This window comes from Fulmarus glacialis, unplaced genomic scaffold (assembly GCF_000690835.1).
Source record: "Fulmarus glacialis isolate BGI_N327 unplaced genomic scaffold, ASM69083v1 scaffold19775, whole genome shotgun sequence".
Taxonomy (NCBI): Eukaryota; Metazoa; Chordata; class Aves; order Procellariiformes; family Procellariidae; genus Fulmarus; species Fulmarus glacialis.
In genome coordinates this window covers 4,679-21,144 of record NW_009213912.1, presented here as the reverse complement: position 1 = coordinate 21,144, position 16,466 = coordinate 4,679, and the positions used below count along the sequence as shown (strand labels likewise).

Genomic DNA, 16,466 nt, shown 5'->3' with positions numbered 1-16,466 from the left:
AGTGAGGGACATACTCCCAGCCCCTCTCCAAGATGTTTTAATTCCTTTCCACAGCAAGGAAAATTTGGCAGTGGTACTTATTGCCACAGTATAGCCAAGGTTAGGAGATAAGAATGCTCAAAAGGGAAAACAAAAGGATATTTATCTAAATAACAGGAATATGCTAAAGGATAACAGTAAGGTATTAAAAAATATCTCAAGCTTTTGGGAACAATAATAAACTTTCCATGCTTTCAGCAATATATCAGCAATTACATAACGGAAAGGTGAAAGGAAACTTGGAGCGGGTCTTTACAACTGCCTCGCCTGGACCGTCCTTCCCTTGGCAGTTGGGTCTGGCCATCGCTGCTTGACTAGACACGCTACTTGGATGGACTGTTGTCCCAAAGCTGTTCCTGAGTTAGCAGAAACCAGATGTTTAGCAGGGCCGTGCACCAAGCAAGGCTACCTTTCCTCGCCAACCTTTCTTCTCTCCTTCTGGTTACAGATACAGCCCACACAAAGATGCTGATCCTTTGAAGCCCAGGGAACCTGCAATAATTGAGGGCTTTATTGCCTACAAGAATCAGGATCATGGGGCCTGGCTGCGGGGTGGAGATGTGTGGCTGGACAACTGCCAGTGAGTTTTGCCTTATTTCAACTCTCGGAGTTCAGCCTGGTGTTTATGGCGAGCATAGCTGTGGTTCAGACTATTTATATTGCTTTGCACCTTTCACATGGCCAAGATTGAAATAAAGATGAAACGTTAAGTAAACACAGGCATTATTTTACACAAACAAAACCTGCTTTGTCTGAACTAGAGATCCTTCAGATTGTTTCTCTGTGTGATGCTGACCAGCATTCAAAAATGGTCACATACACACACACGGACACAGACACACACAGATGCAAATAACTAAAAATAAAAACTAATTTTTTGCATGAAAAACGAGGTGCTTTGAAAAGAAAGCAGCAAAATCCACCACCTTCCCTGGCTAAGCCTGGTCACAGATCAGTTTTATGTGGTTCACTGTTATGCTGAATAAGCGAGTACTGACGAAGCAGACATAAAACTCTGCATCACAGCAGCAAGGGAGAGAGACTGGGCAAGTGCGTTGTGCTCTTTGAAGGCTGTTTCCTGTGCTGGTCAGAACAGATACTTGGTTTGCACTTGAAAACAGATGATCTTCTACAGTTTCTTTTGCTGAGCCAGGCTCTTGATATCCACCTCAATGAAGAAAGAAGAGAAAAAAGAAAAAGCTACTTTGCAAGACGTATTGTGATAACCCTAGTAGGAGTAGCTGTCACACCATTCCCTGGTGTCCAATTCCCGGCCAGAGCTGCCTTACCTTTGAGTGACCCAAACCTCTTAAAGCAACTGGGGGTATGAACTGGCTCTAGCGACTGGTCAGGTTGGCGAGAATAAGACTGTAGCAGAACAGTCAGAAACATAATATTGAGTAATACAGTTTGTGCTTCTTATGAACTTAGGAACCAGAAGTATCTAGCGCACTCCATGGCCAGCAAGAGTTGTCTTCTCAGACCACACTCATGTAATTTACATTTACTCATGTAATTTAGACATTTGCATTGCTTATGGAGCAAGTGCAGTCTGTGGAGGTTGCTAAAAGACTGAGTACTTTATCAATCTCCACTAGCAAACCTATGAGTATATGTGAATTCAAGGAAGCAGCCATCAAACTGTAATTGTCCTTATAGCCACAGTAATTTCCATTTCTACTGCTACAAAAGGACTTATGTATTACATTAACAAAACAATGTTAATGTGGCATGCAGTATATAAACTATCGTGTATGTTTATGGGGCTGGAGAAAGGAAAGGAGAGGCGATAGCGTGTAAAGGGCTGCCACCTACAGCCAGAAGCAGGACAAAGCTGGGGTTTACTCTGCTGCGGGATCTCCACTGGTGGTTTTGCTGAGATCAGTGACAGACGTGTTAAGAGTGACACCGATGTGAAGATACCATCAAGACTTGCTCATACTATCATATTATTTGTAGCCTTGCTACAAGCAGTAGCGTAATTATGATTTATCTCATCTAAAAGCTTTGGAATTTCAGCAAAATGGGTGGACAGTTTAATCATCTTCTTTTATTTTTTTTTTTTTTTTAATAAGGAAGATCTGATCTCTATCTTCCTGTTGATCTTCCTGAAGCCAAGCTCCTCTGCTTTTATAACATTTCCTCTTGTAAAGTTATTTCATGGAAGCAGTATGTGATACATGAACACAGGGCAGCACAGAGGTGTGCGTAAGGCAAAGCACTATTAAATAATAAAAGCTAGTTAATTATTAGATATAGTTAGATTATTATTAGATAATAAAAGCATGATCTTTTTACCTAACAGTGAAAAGAGCATGGTCATTAGACACAGAGAAAAAGCTTTATCAAAGTAAACCATACCCAGTAACCACCAGCTTAACCTCAGTTTGGAGCAATCAAGTGCATGTCTGCTGCTTCATATGATCTGCATATACTGCAAGACGTGCCAAAAAACATCTTCCACAACTGGACAGGGAACAAACCTGGAAAAGCCTGACCTCCCCATGAGCACTGTTCAGTAATTAAGCCCCGCTGCCCTCCGCTTCATTGGCTTGGCTATTTTAGTTTGACGTGATAAAACAAAGCAAAACCAAACTTCTTCTGAAGCGTCTCTCTTCTCTTTGCAGGTTTGCTGACAACGGCATTGGTCTGACCTTGGCGAGGTGAGTGTGGCGCGGGTTGTGCTGCAGCCTGGGCGCAGCTGGTGGGGACGGGTGTGAGCACCCCTTCACCTCCCGCCCTTCCCTCCCAGTGGCGGGACTTTCCCTCACGATGACGGCTCAAAGCAAGAAATCAAGAACAGCCTGTTTGTTGGCGAGAGTGGAAACCTGGGCACCGAGACGATGGACAACGAGATCTGGGGACCTGGAGGTCTGGATCACAGAGGAAGGACCCTGCCCATCGGCCCGTAAGTTCAGCTCAGCACATCAAAGCACTCACTGTTCCCACTCAGTGCAAACTCCAGCCCAGAGTGGTTTCTTCAGCGCTGTTCTGTTTAATAACCATTACACGGAAAGGATTTGGTTTTTTTTTTTTTCACTGTGCAGCTGCTGCTGGCAGGTACATACTTGCAGGCTGCCAAGACAGCATCAAACTCCTCTTTCCTTCCCCCTCCCCTTTGCAAACAGAGTTGAGAAGACAGCAAGAGGACTGTGTGCTAGCTGGGCACTTCTCTATATGTGGTCAGCAGGGGTTGAGCAATGTGGCAGTCTCCATCCCAGTCAACTGCCAGGAAAGCTCGTAGAAGCCCTTCCCTGGGCTTGAACAGGCCCAGATGTGGTCATAGATGTCCTCAGAGCGGCTGTTACTATTGCTGCTGTGCTACAGGAATTCGATGCCTTTGTTAAATAGTTTTGAACCGGTGAACTTCGTGTGTGGCCTCTTCCTAGACCTTAGTCCTACAGATTGGTTTGCAAGTGCAATAACGTTTTGTTGTTATTCCTAAAAACATAGTTATCCTAACAGTAGCCCTACAGTGAACAAATAGCTCAGCTGGTTTTTTTTCTGCCACATTATACGCCTCAACTTTGCTTGTTGGTAGCAATACAGGAGGCTTATTATTGACGACAGTCATAATGAAAACCCAATCTGCTAGCACGCTCCTTCTAATATCCTTTATGTGTATATATGTGGGCATATCTCATCTAGGGTGTTGTGTGCAGAAACTCAGAGGGGCAGAACAAATGCACAGGTACAGGCAAGTCTTGTTTAAGGGAAACCGTTCATATGAGGAAGGGATCGAATTTATTTATCATAAGTGAAATTTGAAACATCTTATCTTAGCCTCTTAAGGAGTTTAAGCATCTTGTTCACTTAATCAGTGTGAAAAATGGTGTCGTCTTTACCTTGCAGAAGATATCAGAAAAGGCTGTTAACAAAGGTTCATTAGTCTGCCCCTTCAGCTCTTTTCAACCCAGATTGTAAGACCTTTCCTTGTTTTCAAATCCATTTTTTATTGCAGTTGAGTTGCACTGTTTCTCTCCAAGTTCCTTTGAAAGATATGGTGGGACTTCTTTTAGCCCTGCCGTTACTCAGCCCAAGGAGTCTGCACAGCTCTGATGAGTTTCAGGTTTCACTGCTGCAGAACTCATTTCTGATGGCAAACACAGATTTATTCATTTTTAGGTCAATGCTTTGGCATTGCTGTAAGTTCCTTCCCTGGAGGAGCACAGACCAAATAAAGATGATCTGTTCAGACATGAGAGAACTTGAGCTGAACTTGCAAGTATAAGAGGACTTCGCAGAACTAAAAAGGAGGGAAATCCCTTCTCTTCCAAAACATGAACTCAGGAGTCATCATAAGGGCTGTGAAAAATGAAAGCAGCTGAGAAACAAGCGCTGTGGGACTGTACATGTCTAGAATACATTCTCATCCGCATGCTAATGTGTCATGACCAAGTCTCTCTGTCTCCTCCAAATGTGTTTTAGGGATTTTCCCATTCGAGGGATTCAGTTCTACGACGGACCGATCAACGTCCAGAACTGCACCTTCCGCAAATTCGCCGCCCTGGACGGCCGGCACACGAGTGCCCTGGCCTTCCGGCTCAATAACGCCTGGCAGAGCTGCCCCAACAACAACGTCACCGACATTCATTTTGAAGATGTCCCTGTGAGTTATCCTCCTCAGAAAGGGCTTTTCCAGTTGGCTTGGAAATGGGGTTGCGGGCAAAAAGGGTGTAGCAGCCTTTAGAAGAAAACACGAGATCTTCAGGACGTTGCCCATTTTCTGTGCCAGAAGTTTAACAAAGAGGGCGGCAGCTAAGAAAGAGAAAATTGGATGGGTGGAATAACAAGAAAATCCAATTCTCTGACAGGTTTGCAGCAAACCAGAAGCAGGCATCTGTTTCAAAAAAAAATAGTGACGTCCAAGTGAAAATAATTTCCATTTCTGTATGTCTCAGAAACTGTGAAATAGGGAGAAGAATCTGCCCCTTTATTTTCAACAGCAGTATAATATTAAAGCAACCATAGAAGGAAGTCTGTTGTGGAAGGTCTAACTCACCTAGAAGCAGAAAATACTGATTTTGGGAAACAGCCAGTGAAACTGAGCCGATGCAGGGTAATTCTGCAGCCCTGCACAACAGGGTAATTTCATGGACTCCAGTTCTGCAGATGTAAATGAGAGCAGAGCCCAGCCAAAAAGGGTCTGCCAAACTTTGAATTACAGCATGAACTTTTGGGTGCTAGTCTGAACTCATACTGGGGTCCATGCTTTTGAGTTGTTTTTGTATTTGTTTGCACAAATATGTGCTAACTGGTTTGCTGAGGTTCACCTCTAGCGGCTGTTAAATCCAACTGCCGAACATTACAAACAAATAAATAAAAAAAGTGGTTGGGACTGAAATTATTTGCGTTGTTTAACTTTCAAAAAATTAACAGACTTGCTCGCAATGTCAGGAAAAGTGCTGACTAGTGATCTTTGCACCAAATGGGATGGGAAAGGCAAAATTCCCCTAAAAGTTTTGGTCGGTCACTCTCTCACATTGCACCAGAGAGGCTGGTGACATGATGTTTATTTATGCTGGGTGAAAATATCAGTCAGAAGTTGCCTGAGCAGCCGTTTCCCAGGGGAGGTCACTGATTATTCTCAGCATCAGTGTGACTTTATGTGGCTTTGGAACCTTAAAAATATATTAGCAGACAATGAGTGAAGTGGCTCTAGTGGAATTGCCCCGTCTCCTGAACCTTCCTCCAGAATTTTAAAACAAACCTTCTCACAGCTGAGGCTGAAGTTCTGGTTGTTTTAGCCTGCAGGAAATCTGTATCTGCTCTATCTGACAAATCAAACACACTTTTTAAGTGTGTGACCCAGCTTTACACTGACTTCAGGCTTAAGAAAGAGGCAGTGTGTGGGCAGAGACAATCCTAATATACCCATACCAAATGGCACTGATGTTCCTGCCAACTAACAAGACCAGCTCAGCTGAAAATTATTTTGATGCTTCCCTCTTTGGATGGTCAGTTTCAGAAGCTCACGGTTTTATTACCACATAAGTGCTATCTCAGAGGACCTGCAACCCCAGGCTTCATCTGGAGTCATGGGGCCTCAGAGCCGTTGAACATCAAGCCTACAATGTCTCAAGCTGAGCAGCCAAAATTTGTGGCCATTTAAAGTATGGTGACGTTAGTGCATAACAGATTTCTTCACGCACAAGTTGACCCACAAACCCAACACTATTTCTTGTCCAAGCTACTTCCCAATGCCAAATAAAGTCAGAAGATGGGTCCTTTGAGCCACTCTAGTGACCATAGCCATCCTTTGCTCCGTACTCTAAGTGGTGAATTCTTTTCTGGAGATGTAAATGTTTTTCACTGTTTTGTTTAGATTACCTCAAGGGTCTTCTTTGGAGAACCTGGCCCCTGGTTCAATGATCTGGATATGGATGGTGATAAAACATCAGTTTTTCATGATGTAGATGGTTCTGTGTCAGAATATCCAGGCTCATACCTGATAAAAGAAGATAACTGGTTAATCAAGCACCCTGACTGCATTGATGTGCCTGACTGGAGAGGTTCCATCTGCAGCGGACACTTTGCACAGGTAAAGCTGCTTACCTTGCAGGATCGTTATCATTTTATTTTATTTTAAATTTCTTGGCACTGTAAAGCTTGACCTTTAGAAATGGACTTTCTTCAGGGTGCTCAGGGTTTATTTATCTGCATGTCTGCACAGGTGGTTTTGAACATGAGGATACTGTGGTACATCTTCAGAAACTTTGGCCTTAACTGCAAAGAGCTCTACCAACTTCTGCCTGAAGTCCCCTAAGAGCTCCATGAGCATCAACAGATTAATATTCGTAAATCTATGGGCTGTTGGCTAGTTATTTTCCCTTGATTTATGGAGGGAAGTGTTGCCCACAGTGTTATGGGAAATGTGCTGAGCAGTCGAAATTAGACTTTGGTTCTCATGATCTTTCATCCTGTTGTGTAACCACCAAACCATTCTTCCTACCACACGAGCTCCGAGTGCTGCTGCCTTAAGAGAGTCCTCACTTTCCTTTGATGAGTAGCGCCTGTTTTTGTCTTGGGTGTTGCAACTGTTGGGTTTTTTTCTGTGTAGTGCCACTAATGCCAATTTCTAACCACTGAGCCGGTTTTCATGCTTCTGAAATCCAGACAGAAGGATCCTTGTTCAGTAGAAGTCAGATGTCTGAGGTAGATACTGCTCCACTGCTGAGGGTTGCCACTAACGCTGTGAAATACTTCAGCCCTACTGCAGGCCTGTTTGAAGCCTTGACTGGCACGTACTCTTCAACTCAGTGGATGAGGAAATGATCTTTCTTTTTTTTGGAAAACAGTTTACTTTGCTGAAAAGGAAGCCTAAGAAATTGGATATAAGTGTACGGCATACAGGTCACTGCTGAAGTCACAGGCCTCGCATCAGTTCACATCTATTGAATAGCTGCACCTTTAATGTTTTACTGTCATTCATTAAACCCTCGGTGATCTTTTTTTTCATCTAGATATACATACAAGCCTACAAGCCAGCCAACCTGAAAATGAAAATAATAAAAAATGACTACCACAATCACCCACTCTACTTGGAAGGGGCTTTGAGCAAAAGCACTCATTACCAACAGTATCAGCCAGTTATAACTCTGAGGAAAGGCTACACTATCCACTGGGACAAGACAGCCCCTGAAGAGTTGGCCATATGGCTCATCAACTTCAACAAGTGAGTGATCCAACAGAATTCCAACATTCCAACCCAATAATGTAACTGCACATTTTTAATGGGTGAGGTCATTACCCCGTGAGCTCTCCCAGAATGAACATGCTTGTTCCAGGAAGTCCACTGAGTTCACCATCTTTCCATTTGACATCTCAGGTTCCTGTTTCCTCCCCCGGGAAGCCCTGCAAGATAACACGGTTAATTTTTAGAAACCTAGAGCTAGTTCATTCCTGGTGCATGGAAGTCACAGGTGTAGAAGTCAGGAGCAGATCTGACCCATGTTGCTTAACTAACCCATGGTTGTTATGTCTAATTTACGTTGCACTGATTCATCCCAAACTGTTAAAATTTTAACCGGCCAGGAAAAAATTAAGTTACATTTCAGAGTGAATTATTTAGTTTGGCCTCTAGCATGCCCAGGAAAATAATAGTCATGTATTGACTTGTTATAATGTGGGTCTTTGCTATTTTTAGGAACGACTGGATCCAAGTAGGGTTTTGCTATCCTAAAGGGACGACATTTTCCATTCTCTCAGACATCCACAATCGTCTCTTGAAGAAAACGTACAAAACTGGAACCTTCTATAGAACCTCTCAAATGGAGAAATTGGAGCACAGATATCCTAGCAAAGGATACTACTACTGGGATGAGGACACTGGGTAAGGAAGCAGGCCTTGCCTATTTGGACACGGCTTTGAGAAAGCTGCTGGAATCGTGAGCTGTTTGGCTAATGCCATTAGCGGGCATCACAACAAAACCAGAAAGTCTTTCTGGGAATGTGACCAGCGTTTAATTTTCCTGGGACTCCCACGGCTGCCAGTCATTCATAGCCTCTGCTGCACTGCCAATTACTCTGGGAAATGCTTTGCCAAGTGAATACAAATTAGGAAAAAAAAGACAAAAGCAAAGTGCAGGCCATGAAACTGAACTGGAGACACACGCAACCCTTTTTGTTTTGAACAGCAACACCACAAGAGGGATGCACAGGAACTAAGAGTGTAAAGCCTGTTATTTTCTTTTAAAGAATTAAAATAATGGGAAAGAAAGAGAGACCTAAAATACAAACCATGTATTTCTACATAAATGTATCATTATAAAATAGAACTCAAAGGGAGTTCAGGTGTCATCTAATTTTTCTGTCTTAAGGTCCCTGACCTCCCCAAACCATTTCTGAGATGTGCGTCCCCTTTTATTTACATGTGGTATGTTGAGCTCTATAAAAGGGAGACGTCGGCACGGAGGGTTTGCAACGCACATTATTGCAAAGCATTAGGGAGGAGTCCACCGAAACTGGGAGTTAGCCATCTTTTGCACAGAAGTCTCAAGGATGCTGTTCACTCTTCTCCCTACCTGCAGGCTGCTGTTTCTGAAACTCAAAGCTCAAAATGAGAAGGAGAAATTTGCTTTCTGCTCTGTCAAAGGCTGTGAGCGAATAAGGATCAAAGCTGTCATCCCAAAGACGGCTGGCGTCAGCGACTGTGAAGCCATGGCCTATCCCAAGTACATCGAGACGCCAATAGTAGAAGTGCCAATGCCTAAGAAGCTCTCTAGTGCACAATTGGTAAAGTAGTTGATTTCTTATCACAGAATTATTTCCAGTGTAAATCTGTAGTTCTGGCACATACTGTGCCCACAGACCGAGAAAGGCAGTGTAAATCTGTAGTTCTGGCACATACTATGCCCACAGACCGAGAAAGACTTTGTTCCAGGTTCAGTATATCCTGAGCCTGATTTTCTGAAGCGGTCCAGGTATGTGAAACAGTATGAGACAGATTCTTGCACATGTAGAGAGCACAGGTCCTCGAAGGACAGAGCCACACAAGACTTTGGCTGAAGTTGGATACTGAGTCTTTTGGGGCTCTGTTGTGAAGTGCTGTGCTTAAGAGCACAGGGTGAAAAGTGATGAGCTGGAAGACGGGTTGGTCCAGGGAACGTGATTCTGGAGAGACACAGGGTTTCTTGCCTGGCCTCCAGCTCCTCCAGGCTATAAGAACAGCAGTGGCAGAGAAGGGACTGCATAGCTGAGTGTCTCATTCATGTAAGGGATTTTTGTACAACACTGTCTCCTATATCCAATCCAGTCTGGTTCTGGGGGAGGGAGGGGGATTTTTATCTGTTTTTTGGTTTTTTTCACTCATCACCCTTGAAGCAGGAAGGAATGCACAGCAAAGCCTCAGAGAATTATGTGTCAGCTCTGCAAAGTGAGAATCACGTATACTCTGCCATTTGGTGAAACAATTTCAATGCTGACAGGATGAGCAGAGAGGTTACCATTGTGCCCGGTCTCATTAGCAATGTAATTTGGCAAGTCAGTGCTTATTATGTAGCTTTCTTGTTGATTGAATTTCAAGGTTTAAAATGCTTTCTGAAAAAACAGGGTTCAGGTAATGGACATCCTCACTAGAAAAAATCTTTCTCTCCTTTTTTTGTTTGTTGTTTTGCAAACAGAAGACTAAGGACCACCTGCTAGAAGTGAAAATAGAAACTTATAAGAAACAGTACTTCCACCTAAAGGATGACTTTGCATACATTGAGGTGAGCAAGTCCTCTCAGTGAACTTTATGGGACAAAATTCTAAGATACTTGCTTCATTTTTATGGAAAACTTGCTTACAAAATTACTATGGATAGTTAGATTCAGGTCACTTCTGCTTTGTATTTTGCAAAAAAAAAAAAAAAGGCTGTAACTTCCCCATATTAGCAAAAATGCAGGACAGCTTGACCTCAGAGATCTGGAATTCTGCCCTTTGATAGAAAGAGTAGTCCCGCGACTCAGCACCATCACTGCTTCTTACAGGTGGTTGTTTGCAATTGTGTGACTGTGATAGGTCACAAATGTTTTTCTCCATGCACAGGTTGACGGTGTCAGGTTTTTCCTCACTGATGAGGGTATCCAACTGGTTGTGATTGATGGACATCATGGAAAAGTTGTTGATCGAGTAACATTCAAAAACTCAATTCTACAAGGAATCCCAGCACAGATAGAAAATTATGTCAACAACATCAAAGATCAGTGAGTAAATAATCTGGTGTTGCTAAGGTGCAATGTACAAAAATGCTGTACAACACTCATCTTTTTCCTGGTTTTTGTCACCCAGCATGGGCCATGACCCTGCTAACAATGTGTTTTTTTACCTGCCGACTCCGATAGAGTCCAAATGTGAGCAGGATATGCAGGCAGTAGAAGGATGCAGGCTCTGTGATTTAGGAACTGATCGAGCCCCAGATAAACTGCGGAGCTACATTTGATTAATAAACTGCAGATCTACATTTATGTTGTGGGTTACAGACAAACTGCAGACTTAAATTCAGAAATAAACTCTCAGCACTTATCGGTACAGATGTGCACAGTTTACATTTTTCTATTGCCTGCATACTCTCTCAAATCGCAGAAAATTCCACTAATAAAATACATCTTCTTTGCACATGTTCCCTGCCCAGACCTAAGGGCTGCATGCTTTTATTTTCTAAGTATGGGCAGCCAGAAAAGCAGAGTTTTGCAAGTGGGTGGTAAGTAGCCAACACGTGTTCCTGCATCCTGGAGGACAGCGGGTTCATCTGCTGGAATAGGATTGGGAACAACATCAGAAACCCCTTAACCAAAGGGGTTGTTCTCATATTAGTTTGTAGAGTGCTATTGGGAAATGAACATATTGCATTGTTATTAAATCTGGTTTGATTTGAAATCTGGTATGTAACATTTCATACAAATATGATTGCTTTGTTGATGAATCATCTGAAATAACTGTGGGCAGATCAACAGGATATTGTTCTGGCATTTATTCTAGAGACTTGGGGGAAGTTTCAGCAGGGTGCCATGCAGGTGGATACAGCTGTGTTTCTGCTGTCTTAAATAATTCTGAAGGTTGCAAAAAATACATCGAGTAGTTACTGCAGAGAAGCATGATAGTTGCTCACTTTTCTTTCATTAAAAAACCCAGAGCTTTTCAGAGAGGCCATCATCCTCCTTTGCAAAAAATCCAATCTCAGTCCTGGTTAAATCCAGCTCCTGGAGTCTTTCTTACTTCAGAGGATTCAATCGTAATTAGACTTTAGGTGTATTTAAGTCTTTCTGAGCCTCACTGCCTTCTCTGGATTAGTGTTGGAACCAGATTAGGTTTAGGATTAGGATTAGGACTGGAAGTTGACCCAACGTGGTCAGCACCTCTCAGGTCTCACTCAGCTGTGTCTTTGCAAGGATTGAACCCCCAGATCATTGTCCCTCTTTCACCAAAAGTTTTCCCAGCCCATCCCCTGCAAGCCTTTCCAATCTGATCAGGCAAGGGCTTCAGCTATCGCCATGAGACATCTTTCATCCATTTGCTGGATGAAAGTGTTGTTCAGATTCAGATGTGGACACCGTGCAGGCGGCGGGACTCTGCAGCCAGCAGCTTCTTGTCACCTCTCCCCGCCACGATGCAGAGCACGGGCTGTACCGAGAGATGGTGCTAACGGAGAGGAAGGGGCCCCACCAGCCTCGCCAGCCTCTCGTGAAGAGACTGCTGGAACAACTTTTAAGTTGATGGATTTGGGGATGCGAGAAGAGGTGTTTCTAGCAAGGACAAGCCTCTTTGTTCATTTAAGCAACTCTCTGCAGGCCAAATCCCTTTTTTTTTTAATAAATCCACTTTTCTGATGAGTTTCCCAGGGATAAGAAAACAAAACATCTGGTGAATTTATTTTAAACTTCCATAGCAGGAAAGGCTTAATAGAAAGTAATAATTAGTGAACTGAAGAAAGAAAAAAGAAATGATTCAGCATTCGCAAAGTACTCAATACCAGCCTGCCAGCTCAATCCACTCTCGTAAGCACTGGAGTATTTTAACACCTCAGGTTTATTCTAGGAAAAGTCCTGATGACTCTTAACTCTTTTGCTTCTCTTGTTCCTCTGCCACCACCCGTTGCTATTTTCCCCTGAACAGTTCCAGTTCCAGCTGAGGTGTTAAGATGTAACTGCTGCACTCAGTAGCTCTGGACTTGAGCTCTGCAGGAGCTGTTGCCTAATTAATTTTAGCGACTTATGTCCACCGTGCTGCAGGAAAGCAGACCCAGTAAGGCGCTCATTCTGCAAGAGTGCAAATGCCATTTGAGGCAGGGAAACCCTGCAAGGTGGAACGAAATAATTTCATCTAAGCATTTGCTCAATTACTCTGTGATGCAGCTTTAATTAGGAGCTGAACAAGGATGATATCCCAGCCCCACTGAGCTTAATAGTAAGACTTCCGTCGCACTCACTGGAGCATAGCTCTTCCTCCATACGCTTTGAGATAACCATTGGAGATGTTTGTGCAGCGGGTAGGAAGTACGGAGGTTGATGTCACTGAGTGGCCTGTGCTTCTCTATGGACAGTTCTCACTATAAGATTATGCCCTCAGGTTTAATTTGCGTTTTTATTCTACCCTTTTAGAATTAAGCCTAGGCAGTTACCAACTTTTACCCAAGCATTTACAGATTTGCAATAGGTTAACGCACTTACCTCATGTCTTTTGTTTATCACTTGGCATTTGTAGAAGACCCTGAGAATTTTGAGGTGAAATACAGTACGTGCAAATTTTGCAATAATAATAATAGTAGTAATAGTAGTAATAATAATAATAATAATAAAAAGCAACTTTTTAAGCAAAAGCACACTGAAGATGAAGGAAAAGCATCGGGTCAGCAAAAATCTCAAAGTGAATTTCTTCAGTCTTTATCCTGCTAATGATGTAAGAACAATAAATTATTTGAGACTTGCTCAGACCATCCCAGGGAGAGCGTGTTCCTTTCTGAGCAAAGCAGGATGGAACTGCTGGTTGGAAACATTTAAATCATTCTAGAAAACAGTGTTTAAAAAAAAAAAACAACAACTTACTTCTGTCGGCTTTCTAATGGGTTTTGCATGATTGGAAAAGTGAATATATGACTAAGCTGTTGGAAAGCATTGACAAAAGCCATTAAAGCAGAAACCACTCGTAGTTCATGGGTGTCTTTGAGTCACACTGGCAGGAGTTACCAGTGCTCAAGACAGACAAGCGAGGAACGTGTTCTTACTCTTCATCTGTTTATAAACGGTTTTGTTTCCTTCAGCTCCATAGTGCTGGTGACATCTAAAGGAAGATTCATTTCAAGAGGACCATGGACTAAAGTACTGGAGAAACTTGGAGCAGAAGAGGGGTTTAGATTAAAAGGTAACCACTTTTTAAAAATGCAATTCTAAACCCCTTTGATCTATTCCCCTCCCATGGTTCCAGTAAAGGGACCTTTTTTCCTTCTTCTAAACTCTGCCTTGCTTGTTTCTATCTGCATGTGCTCAAACATCCTGGGACCAGTCATTTATTTATTCAGTGAGGTTGTATCTGCTGCAGCTTTGGATAACAGCACTCAGTTTAATACTGTAGATGGAAAAAGTGCTCTGGCAGTTGTTCTTAGAAGTAAAGAAATCAAGGAGTTTGATTTTCCAGATTCATTTTAAATAAAAAAGCATTTTAACAATAGGAATATTGGACTTTTTTCCCACTAAATGCCCCAAAACAGGATTTTTTACTTGTCTGAACTTATTTTTAGCAGGTTTTCTCTTGAAACAAAATTCCAACTTGATGGCACAAAGCGTATCGATTTCAAAGTATCACATATTGCCCTAGAATATTGCTCTATTGTGCACGTTGCTCTGATCAGCTCTAACTGTGAGCTTTTGGCACACTTTCCTCTTTTGTGTGTGCGTTATACTTGCTAACGTAGGTCCTGTCCCTCATCATCCCCCCACCTTCCCCAAGCAGGAAAGGGTTTTGAGTATAACCACCACGCAAATAATGACAGCTTCAACAGATAGCTGAACCTGCCTGCTAGGAAGGGTTTTTCCTTCTCTCTTTCTCCTCTGCTATGTGTCACGCATCGTTAATTAATGGAAGCATACAACATGTAAATAAAATTTTAATTAAGCTTCATTAGGAAAGTATTTCTTTAATGCATGGAGAATGCATAGTTGGCAAAGTTTATGTGCATGTGTGTGCTCTTGCCCATCTGCATCCATCCAGCCATTGGGTGTAGCCCTGTACATGGGTGTTTTTCTGGTGCAGCCCCAACACATTCATATATTTGCTCTGATTTGCAGAAAAAATGGCTTTTGTCGGCTTCAAAGGCAGCTTCCACCCTGTCTGGGTGAAGCTGATCACTAATGAGGACTCAGCTAAAATCTACCAAGCACTGCCAATTCCTGTGGTGAAGAAAATGAAATTATGAGGACACACTGCTCTGCCTTCTGGCTGCCGGCACTGGTGCCATGGGACGGACTACTGACTGCTCACCGCAGGCACCTCGCCAGCTCCAGAGGTGTAGCATTTTGTTGTTGTTGTTGTTGTTCAAAAAGAAATCTTACTGTAAGTAGCTAGAGTGGCCACATGTGACAGAAAAGCCTTCCTCTGTGATCAGCGTGTCCTGTGATCACCAGCCCCTCACCGGTTGACTTGCTCACTGATGCCATGTTGACTCTCGTGTTACTAAGCAAGGTGTGACCTGTGTTACAAGGTGCTGGTTTTATCAGCACCCCTGTGACAGACTAACTTGTGTCCTGCCTCTCGAAGGGGGAGTTCTAGATCTGAAGGCCATCGAGGATTATTGGTTTAACCAGCCTCTAAGTTGTCCAAACACTTTTTTTTTCCATAGTGTAACTAGCTGCTCACATAATCATGGAATGCCAATTCAGAAGCTGGTTGAAAATCTAAGATAGACAGAGTATATTTGAATGATTACCTAGATGCTGGGAAACATAATTGGACAGTAAGAATTTATCCTAAAGCTTCCATGGCATTTGATCAAGCTTTCTGGGATCTGTGTTGTACATGCTAACCCGTGGCACATAGTTGGGGAAGAGATGAGAGAAGGAGAAGATAAAACAGAGACTGATGAAACCACATCTTTCTGCTTGCTCAGAAAACTGCCTTTCTCCTATGGATCAAGGTTTTTTAACAGTGGTTGTCCAAAAGGAAGTTTTCCTTCAACAACAGCTGTAGGCTAGAAGGAAAGCAACGTCAATCAGCACATATACTTTCTCAGCCCTTCCCGTACAGTTCCTCCGTATAATAATCTTCAGGATCCGCCTGGAGGGTTTATGGTAGCCAGTCAAAGAGAGCATCCTGTTCAAGGCTTCCAGTTTTTAACTGGGAATACTGAGATTCACCTTTTTCAGCCTCAGATAGGATGAACGGCCCTTGCCTTTCCAGGGAGGTCAGAGGGAACGGGATCAGACTGCTCTGCTGTGTGTTGCTTTCTGATCGTGTCCTCAGGTTTAAGAGCATGAGTGTCTTGGTCCTCCTGGAAGAGTTACATGAGATCTGGATGGAAGGTGACAGAGGTCATACCAGGTAGCTGAAGAATTAGAGTGGGACTCCCCATACACTGGTTGGATGTCTTGTACCTCCTTTCCCCCTTCTTCAAAGCAATATCTGGGTAATGAAGGCAGATTAGTGTGAATCAAGACTCCTGCGGGGACATCTCTTGAAGCTGGGAAATTAAACATTATCTTGTAAAACGCTGTAAGCACTTCCAGTGTTCAGTGATATTTCTGTCTGTTGCTCAGAAATGCCATGAAGGCATCTCCAGAGCCTGTGGCTGTTCTAAGAAATCTAAGAGGGGATAAAAAATAGGAGGAAGAGCTTTTCAAAGCACATAGAATGTCATTTTTGCCAATAATATCTGGGTTTGTTTCCCCAGTTTGTCTCTGCCTGCCCCCATTGCTACAGAAATTATTCTAGTTGCTGATGGGTACTTCGTTTTGATC

The 16,466-nt window shown here is 42.9% G+C and overlaps 1 protein-coding gene across 2 annotated transcripts in view; it reads left to right on the top strand.

The window, feature by feature from the left end:
- CEMIP (cell migration inducing protein, hyaluronan binding) overlaps positions 1–14,929 on the top strand; it is a 52,893-nt gene extending 37,964 nt beyond the window's left edge. For both annotated transcript variants that reach the window (XM_009578378.1, XM_009578377.1), the window contains exons 17-28: positions 488–619; positions 2,667–2,702; positions 2,792–2,947; positions 4,468–4,648; positions 6,365–6,580; positions 7,503–7,714; positions 8,186–8,371; positions 9,069–9,273; positions 10,161–10,247; positions 10,567–10,724; positions 13,778–13,878; positions 14,802–14,929. In XM_009578378.1, the coding sequence (XP_009576673.1) occupies positions 488–619; positions 2,667–2,702; positions 2,792–2,947; positions 4,468–4,648; positions 6,365–6,580; positions 7,503–7,714; positions 8,186–8,371; positions 9,069–9,273; positions 10,161–10,247; positions 10,567–10,724; positions 13,778–13,878; positions 14,802–14,929 (1,798 nt within the window). The remainder of the gene's footprint in view (positions 1–487; positions 620–2,666; positions 2,703–2,791; positions 2,948–4,467; positions 4,649–6,364; positions 6,581–7,502; positions 7,715–8,185; positions 8,372–9,068; positions 9,274–10,160; positions 10,248–10,566; positions 10,725–13,777; positions 13,879–14,801) is intronic.
- Positions 14,930–16,466: the final 1,537 nt, after the last annotated feature.